This window comes from Lissotriton vulgaris, chromosome 10 (assembly GCF_964263255.1).
Source record: "Lissotriton vulgaris chromosome 10, aLisVul1.2, whole genome shotgun sequence".
NCBI classification, from domain to species: domain Eukaryota; kingdom Metazoa; phylum Chordata; class Amphibia; order Caudata; family Salamandridae; genus Lissotriton; species Lissotriton vulgaris.
This window is the reverse complement of record NC_141698.1, coordinates 418,031,224-418,055,273: the sequence shown is the minus strand read 5'-3', so window position 1 is coordinate 418,055,273 and position 24,050 is coordinate 418,031,224. Positions and strand designations below refer to the sequence as shown.

The 24,050-nt window shown below is 42.4% G+C and overlaps 1 protein-coding gene across 1 annotated transcript in view; it reads right to left on the bottom strand.

Moving 5' to 3' along the window:
* FBXL16 (F-box and leucine rich repeat protein 16) overlaps nucleotides 1-24,050 on the bottom strand; it is a 304,232-nt gene that overhangs the window by 101,097 nt on the left and 179,085 nt on the right. The window contains exons 2-3 of the mRNA XM_086939622.1: nucleotides 18,713-19,426; nucleotides 9,760-10,268 (exon numbers count right to left, since the gene is read on the bottom strand). Coding sequence (XP_086795748.1) covers nucleotides 9,760-10,268; nucleotides 18,713-19,414 — 1,211 coding nt within the window. The 5' untranslated portion in view covers nucleotides 19,415-19,426. The remainder of the gene's footprint in view (nucleotides 1-9,759; nucleotides 10,269-18,712; nucleotides 19,427-24,050) is intronic.

The following is a 24,050-nucleotide window of genomic DNA, read 5'->3' as shown; positions in this document are numbered from 1 at the left end:
ACCTCTTAAAAAAAGAAAGAGCTGAAACACTGAAATCCAATAGTGAGGACATGTTTTCTCTTTTTAAATTAGCCATCCAAGAAGAACAAAATGGTGGGCAATGGAGCACTGAGCACCATTCACAATGGAATGGATCAGGTGACAATCCTTATTCAAGAGGTGAATGTTTTAGTCCTACTAGAAAATCAAAAGGCATGCCTGATGCTGGACATTGATCCAGAAATAATAAGTAACTTAAGTCGCCTACGGGACAAAGCCTATAAATGCTGTTAAAAATCAGCACAATAATGTTAGAATAATTTACGAGGCATGTAACTTCCATTTGTACTCGTCTTTCATATGACAGAAGGCACTCATTGTATTGATGTACTAGTGAATGTACAGCTGTTAATAGATTGGATTCAGCAGTTATGTCTACTACAGAATCCTTATGCCTATAATGATATTGGTGCTCATGAAGATAAGCCCGAAATTAGGGAACATTGTTGTAAATTTGCCATATCCCCAGGATAATTTGTTTGGAGAAGAATTAACGAAAAGTCTTTGGAAGTCTGTGTTTATATTCACTGCTTCGGACAAAGTACAGTCCTCGAAGCGATACATTTTTGGAGACACAGGTGTATTTGGACCAGCTGGAAAATCTGACCTTTTCCCAGTCATGGTTGCAAAGGTCTTTGGGCCAGATGTAGGAGCCCAAATACCGGTCGGTAACGGCCGAATTCGGCCGTTACCGACCGGTATTTGGTGATTGGGATGTAGGGGCATCATTTTACAGATTCAGTAAATTTACCAAATCGGTAAATTTACCGATTCTGTAAAATACCGAATCGGTAAAATTCGGTATTTAAGAGTCAGTAAATATGAATTACCTACATCTGGCCCTTTGTCCCTAAGAATGGGAGGAGCTCCATTCAAGGATTTCCAAATGAAAAGAGGATTTGTTTTAAAAAAGGGAGACCAAGTGTGGAAGAGTAAGTTAAGGATTTGTATAAGATCAAGTTTAAGCTCTAGTCGAACATAGAAAATGTGACTGTTCTTACTCCATTAATTGTGGCTGGAGGTTGAAATATTTTCAGAACAATTTGAATGCAATCACAAAGGTTTGATCAGTTTAAGGTGTCATTTTAGGAAGGATACCAAATAGAGTTTCTAAATAGTCCTTTGGCAAGTGGCAGCCCTTTGGATGGTAAGTTTTATTTGGAAGAATAAAAGCGTTTAATGGAGCAAGACAGAGACAAAGTGTAGAAACAGGGATGATGGTAGAGGTGAGTCTTGCAATGTTCAAGGAAATCTGTGGTATCCATTTTCTAGTAGAGAAAAAACAGAGGGGGGATGACTTTTAATAAATTTGAGGGAGATAAATAAATAAGTTGTAAATGTTACTTCAAGATGTCAGGACCTATCTGTTAAGAGATGTGTCGAAGACAGAGGATTTGGTATTGGAGCTATATCTGAGGGAGGCATTTTTTTCAACTCTGATTGCTGAGAGAAATGAATCTTTTCTGCAGTTCACCTCCACTAAAGCATGTATGCATTGGCCAGGTACATTTTCCCACGAAGTCATCCATGTATAGGATAGAAACTGACATTACAAAATGCGAAGAAAAAACTAACACTCTAACCCCCAATTCCAGAAATTACAGCGAAGATCAGATGTAACCTGTTGGAAATTCAAGTTGATCAGTTGCAGATGATTTCTGTTGGAAGCAGTTGAATAATAATAATAATAATCCACATTTGAAAGCGTGAACAATCACCCATAAGGGTCTCTAGGCGTTGGGGGCCGTCGGGAAGATTAGGCAAGCTATTGCCCAGAGTCACATGGTGCTGGGCTAAACTGCCGCTGGCGATCGGACCGTGATCCCCAGATTCCAGAGTCAGTCGCCCTGGCCGCAGCGCCACACCTCTCCCCTGATATGGATATCTGGATGATAGACTATTGACCTTTTTTGGAATTTGACAGCACAGGTACCATTGTGGAAGCAGCAGCCTGGCCACGAAATGTAATCTTGTTCACTCTCAATATCTGCACTTCCCCTTGAAGTGGCTCCTACATACAGGACAGGAGCCACTCCGGGGGGCAAATGTTCCAAGACGGCTCCTCTGCCATTCCGTGCCAGCATGGCGAACCTTGAGTTTTTTACCTTATTTCTGGAGAAAGCTCACCCCCCCGAGAAGAAGGGGTTTATTTCCAGGAATAACATAGCTAATATCCTCCACATGCTGGGAGATGTGGATATTTCATGACACTTCCTGTCCCGGCTAGAAAGGGACGTTTTAAAGTGGAGATCCCCTCGGGCTCTAATTTCCACTGATGTTGGCTCTAGTGTATGGGGATTCCCAATAGCGGAGGTGCCAGTGGCTTCGCTTTGGGAGCGCTGCTTTCGATGGCACTGTAAAGGATTCAGGAAAACAAAAAGGAGTGCGGATCAGACATCTCCCTTTTTTGGCAGATGCTCATTTCCCATCCTGCCCTTAACCCCTTCGATGCTCATGACGGAACGGTTCCGTCATGTGCATCGGTCACGCTGTGCTCATGATGGAACCGTTCCGTCATGACCACACTCGCAAATGGAATGTTCAGCCCCGGGGGAGAATCGGCGCCGCAGGCAAGGTGTTAATGAGGTCCTACAGTGGTGTAGTATATAATAAGACAGGCTGGGGAGAGAGATGTTTTACTGGGGAAAAGAGGATACAGCCTCACTTACTGTATCATAAGCACAAATGTTATCCCTTAACCCAACTGTGGACTTCACCAGATTCAACTCTTGCAGGGATTGGTCCATGAAATAGACTTAACCTAAACACCACCAAAACCCAAGTTATGCTTGAGGTCTCAAGCACAATCTCTGTGCACTTCCACCAGAACATACATCCTTCTTAACAGGGAACACAGGCATGATCTACTCCTCTCCCCTCAGGCTTGCCCTACTCTGGACACCCTGACAGTGATTAGCCGCGTTCTTTACAAAGTCACATAACATAACAAATATCAAGACACAAGCATGTAACATCTCCTGGATGCTACACCAACAATATTGTGTCCTTGGAAGAAGAGGTAAACGGTAGGACTGCCAATTTCTTTCTAAAAATATACAGAAAGAAATCCTTTCTGAAAAACTTCTGAGAACCATCAATATGCAATCACAGGAGCCAAAGTGGCCAATAGAAATATCCTGTATTTTGGCGCTCCAAAGACACTACTAACTTGAGTTACAGAAAACCAGAACACAGCTGCAAGATTATTCTATGGTATACTATTGTAAACAAGAACATGTCACCACACATGCCCATCGCTGGCAAAATTCAACTTAAAGTTCTAGCCAAAAACCAGACCTCCATTCACTGTGGAGTTCCATTCTTCCTTTAGTAGAAAATCTCAAAACATATTGAGGGTGAGTCTCGGTGTCGTATTGAGATGAGCACTCAGTGTTCAAAATCAAATGATGGACAGATGTCATCAACTGCATTGCATGCTTTTGGCAAGAAATTGAACACTCGAGCACAATACATAGGGGAGAGGAGTTGGCCTAACGGCTAGGGCGGTCAACCTTAAATCTGGGGAACCGGGTTCGAGTCTTGGCAAGGACTCGCAACATCCTGTGATTCTGGGAAAATCACTTAATCTCCCTGTGCCTAACAGAAATTAATATGTCTTTATGTAATGCAACTGGTGCTCGTGTAAAGCGCTCTGATACCCTCGGATCAAGTGTGTGCTATAAAAAACTCAGTAAAAAAAAAAATACTTCCAGAGATGAGCAATCTGAAAAACGTCATGCCTTTCAGTATCTTATTTTCTTATTTTGCCCTCTTGTTTTAGCCCTTTTAAACCTTTTGCTTTGAGTAATTTATAAAGCAAATTAAAACCCTATTGGCTTTGGGAAGGGGTTTGAGTGATATAGGACATGGGAATAAAGGGGTCCTTATAGAGTGTGGAAGTAGATGGTTTGCCTGAGGGGCCAAGAAAAAAGTTCTGTTCTGCATTGAAAGTCAGCCTACCGTGCAGAGAGCCAATAGTTAACGGGAAGGTAACCAAGATGCAGTTGTCAAAATGGATAATTTTGAAAAGGGATTTGAGGGAGTTGCAGGAAGGCTACAGGTAGAATTAGGGGCTGGTGTATATGTTGGTGGTAAGGATACTCCACTGCAACAGCAAAGGAGTATCCTTACCTCTAACATAATGGTCCTCCCGCCCGATTTATATGCGAACAGACCTTTTGTGTAAGCAGGGAAGTGACTACTCCATCTTCACCACGGTACCACTCATCTAATGGCCCGACAGTGTAATGGCCATCAGAGGCTGACCTCTATGCCCACCCACCTAAATTAGATGGTTGGATTTCGCTGCCCATCACTTCCAGGAAAACACTGGCAGTAAGAGACAGTGAAAACTGTTTAATGACCCCCCTCGTTATTGGTGACCGCTTCCATTGCAAAGGGGGCATTTTATTTTATTTAAAAAAAAAGACTTTTCTTTTTGAAAAGAAATACGTTTGATGGATGGCTCCGTCATCTGGTAAATTTGGCGAGTGGTGCCCTAGTCAGGGCAACTATTTTACCCTGTTGCCATGACAAACTTACCTCCACCCACCAAGATATAAATTGGGCTGCAGGTATTAAAGTCTTTTGATGTCCAATGAAGTCTTCAGGGTTATGGTGAAGTCGACTGACGGGTGAGGCGAGGATAGGTTTTGCAGATATTCAGGTAGTTGTGCTTGGTGAAACAAACTGGACTGCACATGGAATTACCTGAATTTTGAGGTAATTTGAGGTTTGATAAATCCAGGATCTTTTAAGATGCTAATCCCTATTCCTCTTCTTCTATGTGCAGTCTCGTGCCCCTTCCGACAGAGACCATCGATCAGGGTTAGACAACATGTTAAAGCTGCCACCAGAGAGAATAATGCCAGAAATCACATCAGAGGTGGACATTCACGTGTGGAAGAGCAACACGTGACCAACAACGGAGTGAAAAGAGCTGAACATCAGGAAGGTAAAGGAGAATGCTCCACCCAGAGGAAGAAGAGAGCTATCTTCACAGCAGAGGTGCCTCTGAAGTAGGAGAATTTCCTCAGGTGGAGGTGAGCGGAGTGAGTCAGTGAGCAACAGACTGAAGGGTAAGCCTTGGAGAAGAGAGGAGGGCCCTTCAGCAGGGTATTCTCTGGTGCTCCTTCATCAAAGGAGGTACAGTAGTCCCAACTCAGCAGATGCATGGGGCCTGACCTTAATTTCCTTTTTCTGAATCAGCCAAAAACTGGTTTCCGACAATGACCGCAAGAAATGTGGGGAAACATTAGAAAAACTAGAAACGTGAGATAAACTAGAAAATGAATGGCTTTTTCTTTCCTGGGTAAATAGATCCTACTTCTTCATTCTATAAAGGAGGTGATGGTGAAGAGCCACAAAAAAAGTAAAGGAGTCTTCAACTACACCAAATAGGGCACACTGGCCAGGAAGTGGCAGGTAGAAATGTCTACCAGCAAGTCATAGAACAGGGATCTGGTGGTGGACGATTGAATACGCCTCAAAGTTTTGGCAAACTCCAGATCTGCAAGCCTATGCTGAATGGAAGTTATAACTGCTGCTCTGGTCCTTGTCATCCTTGCTTCTGCCCTGCAGACCTAACCAGGATGACACTTGGGGCTGAGTACTCGACACTGATTGGGCACAGCCTCTGCCTATCCTCTATCGCTTCTCGATGCTCACGTGACACATACTCAGGAGGGCACGGACCCCGGTAATGGAAACAACATAGAAGGAGTTCTTTATCAGAATGTTTTCGGATCAATAGTACTAAGAGTCAACGATAAAAGTTAAAGATAAAAGAGCATAGTATTTTTTGTTATTTTTAAATTGTAGATATTATACTACTCTAAAAACTAACCGAGGAAATGTTAGGACATTGTGAGTTTAAAGCACAATATGCCACATATATTGGAGAAACCTGGACAGAATTTGAAAGAGCAGTGGGTGACTTATCACCAATGAAACCAATAACATTGGTGAATACTGAGGAGAATTTAAGTAGAATGTTTAAAGAATTCTCAAGTAAGGAATTTTGCAAAAATAAGTAGCAAATCCGTCAAGTGGAGTGCCCGCCTCACTCCAGGTCACTATGGGCACTGCCTCCAGTTCTGAACCTTCATTGATTTTAACTAAGTTATTCCAATTAGCTTAATGGAAGCAAAACAAGACTACACTACCAAGAAAGCATTAGGTTATCACACAAAATTCCAGGATAGAAAACAGTGTCTGTAGTGACAAGGAAGGTGGTGGTCACCCTAGCAGCAAGCAAAATCCTGTCGCTAATATAAGGGTTCATCAAGTTAAGTGTTTGTGCTCAGATGTCTGTGCTACTTGCAAGCCAAGCCGCACGTTTGAGATTCTTCACCAAGGAAGTTTTGAGAAAATACGCCTTCAAATTCGCCGGCGGCAGCTCTGCAGGTTAAGCCCTTGTGGAAAATCAGACAGGAAAACAGCTAAACAGGTAGGAGTAGGGCATAGGAGGTGCATGGGCAGGACTCAGAGGAGGCCTGCCGCCTGCCTGGGAGGTGCAGGTTCAATCTCAGTTTCTATTCACATAGGCAAGAGCTGGCCCGGCAGCAGCCCAAACCTTGCTCCAGGAGCCATCTAAAAGCTGCTCCTGATCTCATCTGTGCACTCTAACATTGTATAGGATGCTTTTCGTAAACTTCCAATGGCAAAGACTGTCAAAAACTCAGGAAAGGAAGAGCTCATGACCTCCGTTTCATCCAGCAGACCTAATGTGTATGAACTAACCCAACAACCTGGTTCCAATTCCGCTTACCGAGCATGTCTAGAATGTATGACGTTACAATGCATACATTTACAATGCAGGCCTTTACAACACAGTTTTTACATTGCAACATCTTTTACAACGCATTCTTTTACATTGCATGCCATTACATTGCATTTTCAGAAACTACCTTTACAATGCATACCATTACATTGCATTTAAGGTAAGTGTTAGATAGTATAGGGGTAATAATTACTATTCTAACTCCAGTGAGTGCAACAGTAGGGTAAGTGTTGCATAGTGTAGGGGTAAAAATTACTATTCTAACTCCAGTGGGTGCAACAGTAGAGTAAGTGTTGGATAGTGTAGGGGTAAAAAATTACTATTTTAACTCCAGTGAGTGCAACAGTAGGGAAAGTGTTGGAAAGTGTAAGGGTATTATGTGTTGTAATGGTATGCATTGTAATGACTTGCGATGTAATGCCTGCGTTGTAGTGACATGTGTTGTGATGACATGCGTTGTAGTGACATGCAATGTAATGGCCGCGTTATTATTATTTATTTATTTATTTAACTTGCAAAGCGCACTACCACCAAAAAGGCATCCTGGCGCTGTTGAGTCAACACAAGGAGGGACATAGAAATGAAACAGGGACCAGGCAGCCGACTAAGTTTTAGGAAACAGCCAAGTTTTAAGTCTTCTTCTAAAGGAACACAAGTCACTAAGCTGTCTTAATTCCAAGGGGAGTTGTAATGACATGCTATGTAAAGGATATTGCGATGTAATGACTGCTATATAAAGGTAATGCGATGTAATGACTGTGTTGTAAAGGTTGTTTCCCCATGTCTATGATAGGCCTGATTAAAGCCCCCTTTTCTGAATTGAATCCACAGAAAAGACAGAGGCTGTATTAAAAAAAAAGTAACACTCAGCAACATGGGTAAGAAGGTGGGTAACTATATTAGATTGCTGATAGGATGTTGTGTTAATTTATTTCAGGAGCCCATAACGTCACCGCCTTTCTAGTATCAAAAGTAATTTTCAGCTGGGCCGAATACCCATACCTTGAATCGAACATGACTTAAATTTCAGTCGGCCTGCTATACATTTACTGGATAGCAAAACTTTTCAGCATAACTGCAATCTTTTTCTTGGTCATTGGCAACAATTTTCATCAGGACTGCTGTGCATTTATTGGGCGATGCAAAAATTTTCTTCAAGGCTATCCCTTGAACCTCAAACTGGCTGACTTTACTGCATTGGTTTATCATCAGGTTGATCTATCATTACCTACTTTATTGTAAATCTAGTGTTTCTGCGCTTTGTGCAGATAGTACTTGCTCAAAGACATTTAGCTGGCCAGACGCAAATTCTAGTTTTTTTCCCACATGAGCATAAATCTCATCTACAACCACCACTCTTTCTGTCTTGGTCTGATCGTTAGCCCATTTATTTTAAGTAGGAACTTAAGTTCATAGTGTTACAGAATTGACTTTAAGTTGTCACTGTATGTGTGCTGATTTTACGATGATGGTGTTCCAGTATTGGATTTAGGTTTACAGCACCAGCATTTCTATTACGATGTGTGCATGTGTGCCTGTTTTAGATGGTGTACTAGAGGTCATTATAAGAATATGGTGCACTGTGGTGTTTTTAGGTTTATGGGGCCAGATGTAGGTAAATGAGATTTACCGATTTTTAATTACCGAATTTTACCGATTCGGTAATTAAAAATCGGTAAATCTGAGGGGTGGATATGTAGGAACATCCAGATGTTCCTTTTACCGAATCGGTAAATATCTGTATTTACCGATTCGGTAAATACCGACCGCTAATGCCCCATTCATTCCTATGGGCTTTGAAGCCCATAGGAATGAATGGGGCATTACCGGTCGGTATTTACCGAATCGGTAAATACCGATTCTGACAAGGGTGCAGGGGGTGTCACTTTGACACCCTCTAGCACCCCCAAAAAAGGTTCGGGGGCCATGTGGCAGGCATACCTGCCCTAAGGGCAGGTCTGCCTGTCATATGGCACAGGTGTGCATGCACACATGTGCATGCACACCAGAATCGGTATTTTACCATCAAATAGTATTTGATGGTAAAATACCGATTCTGTAATGCTTGTGGGACTCAGAAGAGTCCCACCTACATATCAATTTTACCGAATCGGAAAAAATACCGATTCGGTATTTTACAGAATCGGTAAATTTACCGATCGGTAAATTTACCGATTCTGTAAAATACAGGGCCCTACATCTCAAATTGCATTTACCGGTCGGTAACGGCCGAATTCGGCTGTTACCGACCGGTAAATGCCTACCTACATCTGGCCCATGGTGTGGTGTTGATGATTTAAGTTTGTGGTCTACCATTGTTGGTTTTTTGGTGATGCTGTATGAGTGCTTATTTTAACATTATTTGTAAAATTATTATGACCTATGCTTGACTTTTTTGGGATTTATACTCTTTGGGCACATGTCCATTGCTATCCAATGATGCATGAGTGTTGCTATATGTTGGCTGATGGTTTAGCATAATTGACTTAATATAGGGTGTAGCTGTGTTGGTTGTAGGATGATGGTGCAAAGTGTTAATTTGAAAAGAATGGGGTCTTAGGGTTTTCTATTGCCTAATCCTACACTGTTGTTGGCTGAAGGGTCTGTTTTTCCAGTTTTACCATTTAGTTTGTTTCAAGGTGATAGTGGACTGGTGTTAGTTGATTGTACACAAGTGTTCATTGTCAGTTGATGGTTTATGAGCCTTGATTTCAAAATGATGGTGTACAAGAGATAGTCTTGGTTTATAATGTACCACCATGGAAATTAGGCCATGTTGTACCATTGATGATTCCGGCTTGAATTTGTGAGAATGTTGGTTGCCAGGTAATGTGTATGAGTGTTTAATGAATGTTGATGAGTACACATGTTGGATGTTGGTGTTAGAGTATAGCTCCTGAACGATTGCTTGGGGGTGATGATAAACCTCTTCCACTCACCTGTCTAACACCAGCTCCTCGAGTTTGTGCAGGTCACAGGCAATGTATTCCAGTGCCATGTCTGTGATCCTGGGGCACCAAGAGAGGTCCAGGCTCCGCAGCTTGCGAAGATTTTCTGCTACCAGTTCAACGCCATCATCAGTGACCTTGGAACAGCCGGACAGGCTGAGCATGGTTAGGTTGGGCAAGCTGTGCACCATGTTCACCACTCCATGGTTGGTGATCTCCCAGCAGGAGCTCAGGCGCAACGTGTGGGTGGTGTAGCCCTGCTTGGCAGTGAAGTAGGCCAGAGCTGTGTCCGTCACGTGGTAGGCCTGCAGGTTCAGCTCCGTCAGGTTGGGCAAGAGCTGGGAGATGGCAGCTATGGCATCGTCAGCCACATTGATGCAGTCGCTGACACTCAGGGAGGTAATGCGAGCATTAAGGCTGGACCAGAGTCCCGCCTCCGTAAAGTCATTGCATCCTGAAAGCTCCAACCGCACGACGCCCTGCATCTGCTCCAGCATCACCTGCAAGAAAAAAGACCAGTCAAGGTAACAGATGGGATTCTTTACCAGTCCTCCTGCAGACAGCTACTCCACCCACATGGTGTTCTAGCCCACCTTTATATCTTTCCAGTTCTCTTATTTTTTTGATTTCTTACTCAACTATGTTTAGGTCTCTATCTTTCTCATCACTTCTTGACTTTTTGCATAGCTTCCTTCTTCACCATTTTCTTTCTTCCTCCTTGTTTGCTTTTATCTTTATTTGTTTCTCACTTTGTTTCATGTTTGTCTTTAGTTCTTAGACACTGATGGAGGTTTTAGTGCTATCTGAAATTCTTTGGAAAGGCAAAATGTGGAGGCGAGTCGACAGTCTGAATTTCCTCTATCATGTGGGATTGTTTGGACATTTTGATAGCAGATAGTACTCTGCATTTAGAATTTCCTTCAGAAATGAAAGGTTTTACATTACTACTAATGTTTACATCAAGCCATTCCTATCTTCCTCCGTGTCTCTCTTTGTTGTTACTGTTTTCAGTTTTTTCTTTTTTTCCTTTGCAGATCTCTCTGACCTTATTAATTCCTTTCCATCTGTTTCTTTCCTTATGTTTTCTTAATTTCGGACACATTTCCTTTTTTTGTCTCTGTGCATCAGGAGATTGCCATCTTCTTCCAGCTCTTACATGTCTAACTCCAACTCCCTTCTTTGGTAACTTTGGTACTCCTCCCTCCCTCACTTCCTACTGCTCACCCCGCCTCTTCTTTCCTTTCTCCTGTTCTCCTCACCGGTGTATTAAAACTTGAGGGGGCCCCCATGCAAGGTGCGTGAAGGGCCCCCCTCCAGACTCAATATGGAGCTCTCCAGCCTGAGTATTGTGCTGAGGGGGCCCCCTCACCTGTGACGCCACTGGTTCTCCTTTCTGCCAGCCTTTTTCCAACTATTGCTTTCTTCCTCCCTTTCTCCAACCTTTCTTTCTTCCTCGCTTACCCAACTCTCTCTGTAAACCTACTTTCTCTTTCTTTCTTTCTTTCTTTCTTTCTTTCTTTCTTTCCTTCTTTCTTTCTTTCTTTCTTTCTTTCTTTCTTTCTTTCTTTCCTTCTTTCTTTCTTTCTTTCTTTCTTTCTTTCTTTCTTTTTCTTTCTTTCCTTCTTTCTTTCTTTCTTTCTTTCTTTCTTTCTTTCTTTCTTTCTTTCTTTCTTTCCTTCTTTCTTTCTTTCTTTCTTTCTTTCTTTCTTTCCTTCTTTCTTTCTTTCTTTCTTTCTTTCTTTCTTTCTTTCCTTCCTTCTTTCTTTCTTTCTTTCCTTCTTTCTTTCTTTCTTTCTTTCTTTCTTTCTTTCTTTCTTTCTTTCCTTCTTTCTTTCTTTCCTTCCTTCTTTCTTTCTTTCTTTCTTTCTTTCCTTCCTTCTTTCTTTCTTTCTTTCCTTCTTTCTTTCTTTCTTTCTTTCTTTCTTTCTTTCTTTCTTTCCTTCTTTCTTTCTTTCGTTCTTTCTTTCATTCTTTCTTTCTTTCTTTCTTCCTTCTCCCTACACTAGACACTGACTAATTAGCAAATCAAGGAGTCTCTACATCCACACCTGGGGAGGATAGAGTAACAAGTGATTGCAACTATGTTAACCGCAATCTTACAGTCATAAGACGTTTGTCTAATAAATGCTCTGCATGTGGGCTGTAATGATCAGAGATGTTTTGAGGCATTGGCAAAGTGGGCAATTGCCCAGAGTCTCCACCATCCCCGACGCCCACATGAAAATTAGATTTTTTCTTTATCTTACATCAACTCCTCTACCTCAACCTGTAACATATTATTCAATATTGTTTGGCGCCATTCGGGCTTGAATTACCAGAAAATGGGCAATAAAATTCAAAGTTGTTCTGAACAGGGGACCCCAAAATATTTCTTTGTCAGGCCCCCATAATCCTTAATATGACACTGAAGATGATGGAAAAGCAGTATGACCATAGTGATGCATGTCTCAAGGGCAGTAAAGCTCTGCCCCTGGGATCTAGTTCAACAACCTACTGCTGTCTAGGATCAGTTGCTTTTGTTTACTTTAATTGACCCCGTTGGACTAAAGTATCCCATTCTAATGGTTTGTTAAAGGAAAGCCAAGAAGTGACAACGTAAAGGCTAAGTCACATGGTGTTTTCTAGAGGTAATCTGTTAAATACTTATTAGGAAGGCCCCTTTTGCAATGGAGGAAATTCTGTTCAGTTGCCTCCAGGGCCCATCATTGTCAGCTGGGCACTAAAAGCCAGATGTATGAAGCCATTTGAGGTCACAAAGTGTGTGATTCACTGAATCGCAGGGTTTGTGACACCTGTATGGCTTATTTGCATGAACTAAGTGTAGTGATGGAAGGGCCGAATAGTTACTTGTGGATGTAATTTATTTGAAGTTAGATGGTACAAGGTACATTCTTAGAGAGTAGTAGAAAAGTAATTAGGATAATAAGAACCCCACCAGGAGCAGTATCATCTCAGTTCAGCCCCAAGTCCTAACTGAACTCAAAGCTGAGGCAGCATTCCATTACATCACAACTTGGTAACATTCTAATAAGCAAAGCAGGAGATATTGTAATGAAGAAAGATGCAGAAGTCACTACACTAAGCCCACTTAGCAATTAGGTAACAGGCTACCAAATTGCTAAATGGCTTTAGAAATACATTACGAATCGCTATTTTGAAAGGGGATGTTTAGGGCACCTCTTCCAAATAGCGATTAGTAATGTAATGTATCAATGTTTTGTGATGGAACTGTAGTAGCAAAACATTGACAAGTTACACACTCCCAAATTAGAGTGGTAACCCATTCACAAAAAAGGGTCCCGTTGAGACCCCTTCCCCCTTTGAGAATGCAAAAGAAACATGTATTTGTGAGTAGCCACTGGCCGAGGGGACCAAAGCCAACCCTTGACAAACTTAAATGCAGCCCCATTCCTGTAAAAAAAATGTGGTGTATTTAAAAGAAACATGTACTTTATTGTACATTAGATCACACCTATGGTGGATTGCTGATCCTAGCAGGGCACTGTTCCTGTGATAGCAGCAAATCATAGTTGGTTGCAATATGTGAGCTACTCACGAATATTGATGGGATAGGTTGCATTGCGACCCACTACAATCGAGAATTTTGTAAACTCACCTACTAATGCCTATCACGGTTTTCAAAATTCAAGATTGGTTCTTAAAAACTGGTTGCAAATTGAGGCCAGTATTTTGAAATCAGCATTTAGTATATCTGGACCTTAATCTGGACTCAGGCTCAACTGCGTATTTCGGGAAACTGAGCATGCACCAGGACACATTCAGCACCAGTTCAAACTAGCGAGGAGATATGATTTTGGGCCAGATGTACGACCATTTTTTGCGATCACAAAGGGGCATTAGGCTCGTTTGCGACCACAAAAAAACTGACGCACAACATACTAACCCTTTTTTGAGAGTCTCTTAACTATTAGCGACTAGCAAAATAGGGTTAGCGATTTTCTATTAGATAGGGGTGTGCCAAAGGGGTTCCTGCCTAATAGCCAGTGCAAATGACATGTATGAGTGTTTTGTGACCGCATTTGCAGTGCAAAAAACTTGCAGTTCACCATCTATTTCAAGTAGGTGGTAAACCATTCGCAAACAGGAAGGGGTCTCCAGGGGACCCCCTCCCCTTTGTGAATGGGTGCGCAAATATTTTTCAAGAGCAGGCAGTGGTCTGCCCTTAAAAAATTAAACAGAAATGTTTCATTTTTCTGTTTTATAAGCATTTGGTTTTCGTTTAAGGAAAACGGGCTGCATTAAAAAAAAACACTGCTTTATTGTCAAAGCAGTCCCAGACATGCTGGGCTGCTGACTCCAGCAGGCCACATTCCCTGGGAGTGGTAACCATTCCCAATGGGGCTGCAAATTGCAAGAGCCTCATTAATATTCATGAGGCATGCAGTTTGCTACCCTATTGGGAATCACAGCCAGTGTCTGAGACACTGTTGTACGTTGAATTTTGTGAGTGCCAAATTGCAACTCACAATTTGCGAGTTGCAAAATTCAATGGTCGTACATCTGGCCCTTAATGTCAAGCCCGGAGGCTAGCATTTTGCATAACCTTTCATTGCTACTCCAAAATGCAGTACTTTAAAGCAAACTTTAACCACACTTAAAGTTCTAGAATTAGAACCCCCTTACAGTCTATGTAAACCAAAGCTCAGCAGCCATCTTCCTCTTTTATTTGCTGCTCCTGGCCAGTTAAATATCTGTCAGCACTATTTTACGTTTTGATTATTAATGGAAAAGTTGAGATTTTATGTTGGTTGTAACTATGATTTGTTTATTAGTTTGTAAATGAGAAGTTTGTAGATTCAAATTTGTTGTTTTCTGTGGTTTTCCAATCTACGGGATATGTATTTTTAAAATGTTAAGATAAAAGAAAAGGGGAAATGGCTAATAGTGATTATGGTATTTATGTATGTTTCTTAGAATAAGTTTAATGAACGTAGAATAAAATTGATCTCGCCTTTTTCACCCTTGGGCACCTCTCGTCTAGGAGTGTGTCGAGGGTGGGAGAAAAGCTCTCAGCGCAAAGGTTTTCCTAGTTGGACCAAATGCCAACATGGTCCGTGCATTCGGCTCTTCAGGCACCAGGGGAACGAGTGTTCTCAGCAGCTTGCCGTCTTTCTGTGGTTCCTGTTGCGATGGCATCATGAGTGGTGCACACGTCACAACGTCATCGGAACAGGCAACCATTTTGTTCAAAGCGGTTGCGTGGAGATTGGCGTCTCCGGACAGCAGTTTTGTGAAGAGTGTAACACTCTTCGGTTACAGCTTGTTATGTTTGAAAATCTTGTGGCACTTTTGCTCTTAAGGGAAGAAAGTTGATAACAGCTAAGTTTCTAAAAAATAAATAAATAAAACTGTTTTGACTTGGGATTTAAAGTGGGAGAATTTTGAAACATCTGAAAAGATGAGCAAGGAAGGAGGGCCATCTTGAGCTGGGAATAATGATGAGATCATTAGGAAAATGGCCCAGGAAAAGGTAAGGGCATCTGGGAAGGATGTGTTAGGTTATGATGAGGAAAAGGAAGGCATCAGATGATTCAGAGGAGGAATGTTGGTCCTTGGAGGAGGAGGAGCAGAATACATTTAAAAGTACAGGAAAGTAAAGGATGAAAAAGAAAAATATTGAGGATGAGTCAAAGACTAATTTAATAGCATGGCAGAGAGTTGTTCTAGACAACACGGTTAGGGAGGGTGTCTTGCGCGGCACAAAGGAAGGTGTCTTTTGACGACGCACACAGGATTAAGGCAAGCCCTGATAAGGAAAATTCCTACAATCCCAGAGAGGATAGTTGTGATGAGTTTGTCCTTGACAATTATGAGGATAATGGTTGGGATCTAGATTTTGATAAGAAAGAGAAGATTAGAAAGGAGAAAGGTATTGTGTAGGATCCACAGGGGGTAGATATGTAGGGCACCCTAGACGTGCAGACTGCCGGTCTTTGGCACATGTTTCAGATTTTGTGAAGTTGTGAATAAAGAGGCCTTTGAAGAAGGAGTCACAGGCTGTAATGAGAGCAGAATGCTCTCGTCCTGTGATTGGGGATAAGACGTGGATGACCCCAGACTTAGATTTGATAATTGTTCTTTTGAAGATGGGTCGTGACCCCAGGAATGGTCTAGAAAGGGCCTTCAAACAGTTCCAGTACAGGCTACTAGATGTTATTGGCCCTCTTGTGAGAATATTAGATATGGTTGAGGAAGCTAAGTCATAGTCAGTTTCTGTGGATACAGATTTGTTAAGGGGTTGATCACAAAGAGCAGCTTGCATTTTATGGAACGAGAATGCGGCATTGATTGGGGGAAAGGCAAAAAGCTATCCTCATGCGCATAAGTCCTACATTAGGGGATTTTGCTAAAAAAGAGCCTAGTGAGGACCCTAAAAGGTATTTATTAGGAGAAGGCTTAGTGAAAGGTGTGAGAAAGTACACTTCTTCTTTCACAGGCCTTGATAAGGCTCAGAGTTCTCTCAGAAGAGTTTTTGGGGATGTGTTTTTTGACAGGGCCAGAGCAAGGAGACGTTTCTCTGGCCGGTTATCCTCAAGATCCCATTACCAATCACAAGGACCCGCTTCTTTTTGAGGATTCCAGTCTGCCACTAGTTTCTATCGTCAGAGAGGAAGAAGTATAAGAGGACATCAGGCAGGAGAAAGAGCTCATTTTACACAAGGAAATCAAGGTAAGTACGAGGACGATTTCTGGTTCTTTCCAAGAAAAGCTAGAGGGTTGCTTGAAAAAAATCATAGGCAATTGGAAGTGTGTAACTAGGCATTAATGGGTCCTACAAGTGGTAAATAGATACACAATAGAGTTCATGGAACTGCCTCTTTAGGAGGTAGAACCACGGGACATGGTATTTCAGGAAGACCAACAGAAGTTGGTGGATTTGAAGGTTCAAGAGATGTTGAAAAAAGAAGCAATAGAGAGATTATCGTGAAAGGATGCTTTTTTTGTGAGCACAATATTTTTGGTCCCTGTAATACATTTAAAGAATCTGAATTGGTTTTTGATTTTCATACTTTTCAAGATGGAGAGTATCCATCTTTTTGGAGTTATTCTGGAAAGGAACGATTGGTTGCTAAAACTGGATTTGAAAGACTTTTTTTCGCTATTCCAATAGTGGAGGAGAGTTGCAGGTTCCTGCAAATCAGTTGGTTAGGAGTCCTTTATCATTTCACTTGCCTCATTTTGGACTAGTATCAGCTCCTTGGTGTTTTACAAAAGTTTTGAGGCCAGTGGTATCTTTTTTCAAAGAGAAAGGAATTCGTATGAATATGTACCCGGACAATTTCCTTTTTATGTTCCAGAATCTGGAGAAGATGAGGACACAGCTTTCTGTAGCTCTTCATCTTTTAGATCTCCTAGCGTTTTTTGTCAATTTGGAGAAATCAGTGCTGGTTCCGTGTCAGGAGATAGAGTTCCTTGGGTTTCAGGTGAACCCTACTCTTGCAATTTTGAATGTACCAGAAATAAAGGTTGCAAATATAAAGTCAGAGGTGAAACCGATTCTGAAGAAATCTTGCATTACTCTGAGATCTTTAGCAAGGGTTATGTGTTTATTTTCTTCCTCTATTCAGGTGGTCTATCCAGGCCCTCTTCATTACAGGAGTTAATAGAGACTGAAAGCGGAAGGCCTACGGAAGGTTTATGGCATGGGGACCAAGTACAAGTAACAGCAGCAGCACAAGAGGAACTGAATTAGTGGCTACACAATTTAGAAGCATGGCTGTGGACTGAAACAACCATCAGATGAAGCTAGGTCACCTGCATGAGATGATGTTAAGTCTAAAACCACTCGGCATCTCTCTGCCACAATTGAATGACCAGTAAATATATGGATTAGTCATCACTACAAGGGGCGGAAACTGGGACACTGTGCAAGGAATCTGAGGCTGTGGCATGGTAAATGTAGGATTCTTGCATTACACCCTTTACTAACCTCTTAAAAGGGAAGATCCCCAAAACAAATCATTCTCCCCCCGGGTCATTCCAGGGTCATCCCACATGCTTCCCAAAAAAGACCTCTTGACAGATGAACATGATCACCTCATGGCTGGCTGTGTTTGGAGGTTATTTCTAAGGTTATGTGTTCATGATAAGGACTGCAGGAAATAAAAAAAATGTTTTTTTGGGTAACTTTTAATGTTTGGGGATTTGGGCCAGATGTAGGTAAGTATATTTTACCGATTCATAAATACCGAATTTTACCGATTCGGTATTTATGAATCGGTAAAATAGAAGGGGGGAGATGTAGGGAAAATCGCTAATTGAATTACCGATTCTGTAGGAATCGGTATTTACCGGATCGGTAAATACCAATTCGGTAATGCCCATTGTTTCCTATGGGCATTGAAGCCCATAGGAATCAATGGGCATTACCGAATCGGTATTTACCGATTCGGTAAATACCGAATTTTGCAAGGGTGCATAGGGTGTCACTTTGACACCCTCTAGCACCCCGATTTAAGGCATGTGTGACATGTGGCACACAGACATGCCCTAAGGGCATGTCCGTCTGTCACATTCCATAGGTGTGCATGCACACATGTGCATGCACACCTGGAATCGGTATTTTACCACCCAATTGGATTGGGTGGTAAAATATTGATTCGGTAAGGCCTGTGGGACTCAAAAGAGTCCCACCTACATTTCAAAATTACTGAATCGGTAAAAATACCGATTCGGTCTTTTACCGATTCGGTAAATTTACCGAATCGGTAAAATAGGCCACCTACATCTAGTATAGCCATTTACCCGTCGGTAACGGCCGAATCGGCCGGGTCGGTAAATGTCCACTTACATCGGGCCCATAGTGTTTATTTTTGGGTCTATCAGTCCCTAATAATTTACTACCTTTATTACTAGTCTTAAATAGATGCACTACCTTTATTTCTAACCACAGTGCTCTGTCTTTCATGCAGGTTACACTCACCTCCAGTCCTGCATCCGTGATGGTCGATCGCTTCAGGCTCATGGACTTTACTCCCTTCTTGGACAGCGGGTAGTTGTCTATAAATTCACAAATGTCCAGATCAGACACCCCTACTAGGCAGAAACCATCAAAACCTCGGACCACAAAGCCTTGCAGGTTCACAAACTCTTTCTCTCCACCCGGCTGCACGTTGTAGAGTTCCTTGGCATGAAGCACCGGTGTCATCCCAACCCAGAACTTGGGCTGGTAGAGCACACGTCGCCACACCTTGCACACCTGGGCCAGGACGCACTTCTCACAGGTGGAGAAGTACCAGAAGAGACGGTTGAGGATTTTCTCATCCAGAGCCAGCTGCTTGTCCGGAGAGGAACCCAAATTCCTCTCCATGGAGGAGGGGTCGATCACCCGTGTGGTGTCGCTCACCGGACTAAGTCCCAGTGGAATGATGGTGGATGGGGAAGGTAAGCCAGCAATGGTTACTAGAGGCAGTGGGGATGTCAGGCCCGGTAGGTCACTGTGGTTCGGTAAGGCTTGGCCAATGATGGCCGGCACACAGGAGGGCTGGCACAAGCGATTCTTCACTGCCGGGGTTCCTTTGGTGATGCTGGCTGAGCCCAGTCCATTGGAAGGCGTGGGGATTTTCACCAGTCCATTCCGGGGTAAACATGGGGGTTTGTTGTCACCGTTGCTCTGCTTCGACATCTTCCAAGCTCGCTGTGGACCAGAGAGAAAAGAAGCACTTTTAGAAAGTGGCATGGTCTCATGTCCAATCACTCTCATCCTTTTGTTATTTAGTACAAAATATTTAATCAAGCAAATATTACCAAGGGAAATACACTATTGACAAATTCAAACATATGTTGCCAAAACCACATGGATACATTATTGCTAGAATCAGACAGCAATTGCAAAAGTTAGAAACATATTGACTATCAACAGACAGGACTACAAGCATCAAATTTGTATTGCTAAGTTTGGAAACACATTGCCAAGGTTTAACAGACATTACCATGGTCAGGCAGGAAGTGTCAAAGGCAGGCTCATATTGCAAAGTCAGACATGTATTTCAAAGTTTAAAAGAAGGTACTTCAAAGATCGGATACGTACTGATGATGTCAGACAATACTGCCAAATCCAGATAAGTTGAGTCCAAGTAAGAAATGCACAGCAAAGGGGGTTGTATAATTCTGAACAGATTGCAGGACAGGGCGGAAGTGCAAGGTAAAATGTCAGATCTACAATACAGCATCTGCTCTGGGATTGGGACAATAGAACAGAGTCTCAATTTGAATATGCTGAATGGGAAATATATTAACATTAAAAAGGGGAAGATTTATTTAGCGTTCGTCGATCTTTCATCAGCTTTTGATTGCGTTATACATGCGAAATTATGGACAAAAATGATAGAAATGGGGCGGAGATACCAATCATTAGCTTTCTGAGGGATCTATATTTGGGTTGTAGAGCTAGGCTCAGATATAGGGCTAGAGGAGAATGCATTAAAGCATTTGGTGTGGTGAGAGGGGTGAGGTAGGGGTGCGTTCTGGCTCCTTTCCTGTTCTCAATATACATAAACAGTGTGGGTGAGGAACTCGTGGCATCCTCAAAAGATCTCCCACAAATAGGAATGAGCCCTGTCCCGGCCCTTGTCTACGCCGATGATGCCGTACACATGGTTCGCACCCCACTGGCACTTTTATCCCTGCTTACTAACTTTCTCGAGTATATAAAGGCACTCGGCCTCCAAGTCAACCAAACAAATACCCTCATTATGAAGTCCAGGAAGAACAGCATGACATCCAGGGATATAAAAATAAATGGCACAAATATTGGTTTTACTGACACCTTTTCCTACCTGGGGATTTTATTGGATAGGGACGGTTCATAGAATAAGGCCATTACTAATAGGAAGCTACAATTCAGCAAGTCTTGTATGTTCCTCAGAAGCTTCGCGAGAAGATTGGCCTCCAACTTACCTGAACGATGATGATGAACTATAAAGCTAAATGCCTTAGTATAGCACTCTACGGGGTGGGTGTATGAGGATATAAGAAAGAAAATTAATTCTTCAGATATCTTCTAGCAACTCCCAAAAGTACATCAGTGTATTTATGCCACGCCATATTGGGTGCTCCATTTCTTACTGTTTTCATCAAGTTACAGCCAATCGCACTGTGGCAAAAAATCTGGATATCAGAACATGCAGATTTTAATTGAGCGATAATAGGGAACTGCCTCAAATCAAGATCATATTTAAGTACCTCATGGTTGGCCTATGTCCATCAGTTCCTTTGTGACATGGGCCACCCCATGAGAAGCCTGAAACGCTGGAGTCTATTAGTAGAAATACTTAAAAAAAGGAAGGAATGATACCTTTAGAAAATCTTAGGTTGATGACTGAAACCCCTAAACCTAGTGTTTTAAAAAATCAATTGATCTTAACCACTTTTAATATTCAACCATATCTCAGAACTGTTTTGAATGCACAGCACAGGTTTGTTTTGACTCGCCTAAGATTGGACATATTTCACCGATTAATTAGTTTCCCAAACATTAACGATTGGTCTATAACATTGACAAACTGCCCATGCGATGTAATGATGCCCCAGAACACCATGCATGTGGTTCTTTTTTGTAAATGTTATAGTCAACTTAGGAAACCTTGCATTTTACCTAAGATTAGACCATTAGGTTTTACACAATGCCGCCCTGCATATTTATTTTTGCAATCACTGCCTACGTTGGAGATCTGCTGTGGAATGTCATCTTTTTTATGGGCTGTTTTTTATGCCAGGAAGAAATTGTCACTAGATACAGTCTAGAAGGGGGTATAAGGCATATATATCCGATGTGTTTTAGCTGTATTCACCTGTACACAATGTGTAACAAATCGCACTATCATAACATGCTTTCTATTCACGCCACTAGAGGGCACCAGCCAACTTCTGAGCACTCGGTGTTGTGTAAGACGAGGAATTGCATTCTGTGGCAGTAGAGCTTTCGCCCTCATGGGCTCACCCTTCTTAAAGCTTTGCATCTCTTGTTCTCGTGTCTTTTCAGCGGGAAAATCAGAACAGCAAATCAAACGACCAGAGAGTTTCGGTACAAAGTGTAAGTCACGCTCCTACTGACCAGGTGCACTCTGGGCCACATCCGGGTTTGGAATTCGGAGTTCCAACCTATCTTTCAGCGAATTCTCAGCTCCCTGCTCCCCCTGCTTTATAACATGCACACTTAAGTTATTTTATTAGCATCAATGTCTTTCTCAGCAGCCACGATTCATCGTGCCTTTTACCTCTTCAGAAGAGATGTTTTGCAAACTGGAATGGCCTCAGCCTTTGGTATTTACATGTTTCTGTGTGCGAATGAACTGTGTCACGCAATGCACACGGTTCTGTGTGGCAATGTAAAAGTGTGTGAGGACATTCCGCAGGACATACAGCGCCTCATTTATGAAAAGTGCCGCATTGCTGGACAAAAACAGCGATGTAACACATTTCAGTGCACTCTCCTTGCGACACCATGAATGCGCAGTATTTAAACTATAGCACTCCATGTCGCAAGGATTGAACAGATACGTGAGGAATCCTGACGTAGCTGTTGGCGCAGTAATGACAAATTGCTGGAGTTTGTCGCAAAACAGACACAACTCCAGGAATGTGTCATTACATATGGGCGAGTCCCATGTAAAAAGGCCTGCGGCACTCCTTACACCTGCTGTGTAGCAGGCCTAAGGGTTTGAAGAAGTGAAGGCATGGTAGTGGCACAGTAACATTTCATAGATTTCACTGCGCCACTTCTGAGAGCCTTTTTTTGCGTGGGAATGGCCACCCTGCATACATTATACCTGACACAGGTATAATGCAGCTCAGGGCTTTAAAACATGATGCATCTGCCTTGATTCGTCACTTTGTAAATTGGGTGCAGTGTGGCACATTTTCTCGCCACTGCAGCGTCCGAAAAAAGTGTCGAACTGCAGCGTAAGGCCTCATAAATAAGCCCCACAATATTTAGCGAGGGGGTTGAAAACCTCAAAACATGCAGCCTAGAGGGAGATGATACAGCAATAGAGATATATACTATGTATTTCTCGGTTGGAGATTTTTTAATACTTTCTGGTTTTGCAAAGTGTTGCTAGAGAAGGCAGAGTTACAAGGCCCAAGGGAGCAGCCAGAAAAGTAAAGTACCTCTCGCTTTGCCCCATATAGCTCTGAGTGAACGGATGAGGCAAAAAAAACTGCAGTTTTCGTGAGATTACTCCCACAGGGAATTCTGAGAGGCCTAGATATCCTTCCTTCCTTCCTTTTCTCCATCCTTCTTCCACTCTTTTGTCCTTCCTTCTCCATCCTTTTTACTTTGTCGCTCGATCGATCCATTCAGTTATCTATCCTTCCATCCAGCTGTTTTGCACCTTCACTGTTCATCCATCCCATTTTCTTTGCCATCTATCCATCCATTCACACATCCATCCATGATTCCTTAAACCATCTTCACAGCCTTCCATCTATCTTACCTTCCTTTTTTCCTTACATCTATCTCTCGTTTCTCTCTCTCCATCCATTCATCATTTTTGCATTCATACTTCTCTCCCACTATCAACCATCCTTCTCTCCACCCTCTCTTTATGCTTCTCTCCATCCAACCATCTACGCATCCATCCACCTATCTACCCATCCTTTCTCCATTTGTGTCTACATCCATCATTCTCTTTATCCATACCTCCATCCATCCTCCTCTGCATTCATCCACCGTCTTTCCATCTTTCTTATGATCACTCCTTATCTCAGACCTCCCACCATTTTGGCTTTCCTTCCACTTCAAGAGATCTACACATTTCTTGCAGAAACTCTAATAAAAGTCTAAGGAGCCATAAAAACATCTTGAATGTGGCATATCACATAACTGTCAAGTGACACCCACCCCGTCGCCCCCACTCAACCTGCTGTGGTGGAGGGTTATTGACGCCCCTGGCAAGGCGAACGAACTGAAAACATAACCAAACACAGCCTGTTTCTTGTTCCCACCTCACTAACACTCCCACAGGCGCGCGACTCTCCACACCATTTTACTAGATTTCCAGATGAGGTGTACACACAAACCAAAAAAAGCCATCACTTCGATTAACATTTAGAACGAACACGTGAAAACACTTTTAATGAACGCAAGGGCAGCAGTTCAGGATACTTCCAACAGCTACCTACCGCTTGCGTTGTGTCGCTTTATGTGATTCTTGCTTTATCACTGAAGCGTGAATAGGCAAAGACACCGCTAGGCCTGGAGCGAACAACGGTTTGTGCTGGCACTTGGCAGCGCGAGGAAACGCATTGCATTGATGTAC